Below are 3,711 nucleotides of genomic sequence, written 5' to 3'. Positions count from 1 at the left end.
GATCTTTTCTCGTTATTTTAATTAAGCGCTTATACAAATATCAACAATCTGTGATGTTTTATACTACATAATCCAAATTTATATATTTCAAAGCATAACGGGATTGTATAATTATTCTACATGAAAAAATAAGTCGAAAATGTAGAATAATATTTTTTTGTACGAAGCTTTGTTCCCGAGAAAATCAATTTTGAATATTCGTCCAGATGACCAGGTCGTTACATTTTCATATTTTGGTTATTATAAAAAAAGTACGATTAACAAGTCGTGGCAAGCATTAACACATAAAAAAGGCTGTCTCTATCAGTTTGTACAGTTAATCACACCACTTAGTCTGGAAAGTTGTAACTTTGAAATTCTAAATTATGAAGCATCTAGCCCCGCTCTTCCCTATATCCCAGGTTGTTCTATAACTGGTGATTTAGTTATAACACTTTAATCAATAAAATTTTGCTAAAAAAATCAATCAATAGTATTGATTGTTCTTATTCATAAACAATGTCATTAAACATAAAGACATGGAAGCCGTTAATTTTATCACTACAAATGCGAGAAGTTGGATTTATATAACGAATTCGTTTACACTACAGATTTTACTACGGTGAAAGTTTACTTCTGCTAGTCAAAATCAGTAAGATATAAGACAAAGCGGAAGTGTTTTCACTAAAAAAATATATATATATATTTTTTTTTTAATGAAAACACTTCCGCTTTATCTTATACCTCACTGATTTATATACATATATATATATATATATATATATATATATATATATATATTATATATATATATTATATATATATATATATATATATATATATATATATATATATATATATATATATATATATATACCTTAGCGCGTTTCGAAGACTTGCGACTGACTCGCAACGGCTCACGTATCGGCTGCACATCGGTTTTCTGCTTCGGACTTCGCTCCTTGTCGGGCTCGCCAAAGAGTCCTTTTGATTCGGCCACTTTGATCATGAAGAGCGAATCGAACTGCATCATCTCCTTCCGTTTGATTATGGCGATGAAACAGCCGGGATCTAACATGTGCTCACTGTCTTCGCCGTAGATTTCGTCGATGCTTCCGACTTCAAACAGATCGCTATCGGGAATCTGATGGTGATTTGATTAGTGTTAATGGCAATTAGTGACGCAGACCGTAGATGAATAAGACCAGGTTTGAAATCACGCATTAAGCCGGGTCTAGACTTATGTCGTATCACTATATTATATCATGATCGCCTCTAGTCATAATATAGATTCGCTGGTTATATTGATACACCAAGACCTTGTTTTCAACTCGTATACGTATCTTATATCTGTATCTTTTTTAGTTTTTCACTTAATTCGTCGTAAAAGTTCGTCTCTTTAGTTTCACGTTGCCTGCTGTAGAGACAATCTCTCTCTCTCTCTCAAATGAAAAATGTTACTATTCTGTGATTTCAGCATCCCCATAAGATCTAGCTTTCAATCCGAATCTATTATATCCAGTATCCGTATTTTTAGTGTGTATCTTTTTTGTTTTTGTATTTGATACATTTGCATCTTTAATTTTACATTGTCTTTAATGTGTATAGACAATGTCTCTTTCTATATAGTGTTGGCTGCTATCAGCTATATTTTTATTTATTACGTGTTAAAAAGGAAGAAGAGACGGTGGTAATTTAAATTATTTTCCCAGAAGTTAACAAATGAAAATGCTCTGGATAAAATTTACTTATGTTTAGGATTTACGGAACTTTCTGACGTTTAAGGATTTTAGGGGTAACACAAATTTTTTACCGAGAGAAAACTTTGTTTAGACGGGAAAATATATATATTCTTAAAACTATAGTTTTTCACTAAATAGCAGTTGTTAAAATTCTATCTAAATAAGATAATTTATATTTTAAGTAATTTTGTTATCAATATTCAGCGAATAAATATGTTTTTTGTTTCTTAGATATTTTTCTTTTTAGTATAGAAAAGCGATAACGCAATTATCTTTTTGAGCTAATGGTAATGAAAAGGATCGTTAATTTTATCGCGCGCGCGCGTATAAATAACATGAGTTATTTTTAAAAGTTATTATAAAAAGAAATTACTTTTTTAGTCTTAGATATTGCTAATACCGAGAAAATTGAGCATCGCGGATATCTATGAATGATCTTACGACAATGTCAGTGATCGCTGAAGTTTCGTCCTCCTCTTCCTCTTGCTTGCCCTCAGAAGTTTGTTTCTGTCGCGATTGATCCTCCAAATATTCCCGCGACTGTTCCGCTCTACCCGTACCAGCTTTGGCCAACTTCGGGGCTTTCCCGGCGCTCTCCTTGGACGCGGTCTTTCTCTTTATCTGGAAAGTAACAGAGAACATTATTTTTACGAAGCAAACTTTGGGCACGCAATATATAAAGCACGAGAACTCGTTGACAGCGATGAATAGCCGAAGTTATCTTTAAGAGTCGTATTAATAATTATCACTTGAAACTTGTTTCATGTGGAATATTCAGATTTTTACTCAGAGTTAAATCTAAGTGTTTTAGTTAAATTATATGATATATATGTGACATTTATATTTTTAATTGTAATACAACTAGCAAAATATGAGCTGCTTTGTAACTGGCCAATAATAGACTTTTTTTATGTGCTCAAGTACAGCAACTAAAGTATACCAAACTAAAATATTTTTGTATATTTGGTAATGTATGCTAGAGAAGTAGCTAGCCGTTTTGGCAGCTATCTGACTGATACCATGTTTCTATATTCCATTCATATAACAAAATAAGAAATTATATTAAAAAGAAAATTTATTAACAAGATTTAGAATTTAGAATTTTACTTTAATATTTTAGTTTTATTTGGCTCAAGTAACGGAACATAATTAAGAAAATGAAATGTTAATAATTTGTTATGATCATTCTCGGCGCAAATCTCGTGATGTTACTATTTGTAGAAAATACAAATTGAATAATAAAATGACTCTAAATATTGTCAACAACTATTCTCTTTTTAATATGAATTATTTAAAATTATTTTAATTTTGTGCATTTTTTAGTTAATTTAGCTTCTGTACAATTCTATATCTGTAGGTAAACACGTGAACTTGATGGCTTTTTTGTACTTTTTTCTTAAAAATAAAATATATATACATATATAATGTTGCTATAAAATAATTTCAATATATCCTTGTGAAAGAGTACAAAGATAAAGCTGATAAAATAAATAGAATAAATAATAAATAGAATAAATAGAATAAGAATTGCTAAAATCTTGCAGAAAATATACAGAGAAGATGTAAATATAGCGTGATATTAATGTGGAAAATATGCAGCATTAGTGCAAAAAGAATATGGAAAATGTGCGGAAGTAGTGCGGAATGTAATGTGGGACGTATGCAGACAATTTGCTAAAGTAGTAATATATGCGGAAAGTGTGCGAAAGTAGTGCGGAATGAAATTGAAAAACATGTTACAATTAATACTACTCACTAATTAGAGACATCTGGCGACGTTGTGTCTAGCACAAAAAACTGGACAGAATTTCAATTATTTAAAACAATTGTTTTATACTTAAAATAGTGATAAACAGTATGGTCGAAACTCTATATTGATATCTCTATTCATTTCTTGAAAAAAAAAAATCGTAAAAACCTATTTTTTGGCTATTTAAACTGGAATCTCCTCTTTTTTAAAGAATGATTGTTATATATACATGTATGTATA

At 30.2% G+C, this 3,711-nt stretch overlaps 1 protein-coding gene across 6 annotated transcripts in view; it reads right to left on the bottom strand.

Moving 5' to 3' along the window:
- Positions 1-3,711, bottom strand: part of LOC116843655 (putative methyltransferase NSUN7) — a 20,162-nt gene that overhangs the window by 2,683 nt on the left and 13,768 nt on the right. For all 6 annotated transcript variants that reach the window (XM_032814237.1, XM_032814238.1, XM_032814239.1 and 3 more), the window contains exons 8-9: positions 2,163-2,342; positions 857-1,123 (exon numbers count right to left, since the gene is read on the bottom strand). In XM_032814237.1, the coding sequence (XP_032670128.1) occupies positions 857-1,123; positions 2,163-2,342 (447 nt within the window). The remainder of the gene's footprint in view (positions 1-856; positions 1,124-2,162; positions 2,343-3,711) is intronic.

The sequence above is a fragment of the Odontomachus brunneus genome, unplaced genomic scaffold, assembly GCF_010583005.1.
Source record: "Odontomachus brunneus isolate Ranch 3 - 2012 unplaced genomic scaffold, Obru_v1 Obru_scaffold_034, whole genome shotgun sequence".
Classification (NCBI taxonomy): Eukaryota; Metazoa; Arthropoda; class Insecta; order Hymenoptera; family Formicidae; genus Odontomachus; species Odontomachus brunneus.
The sequence above is the reverse complement of the archived record's forward strand: the minus strand, read 5'-3'. Positions and strand labels throughout refer to the sequence as shown.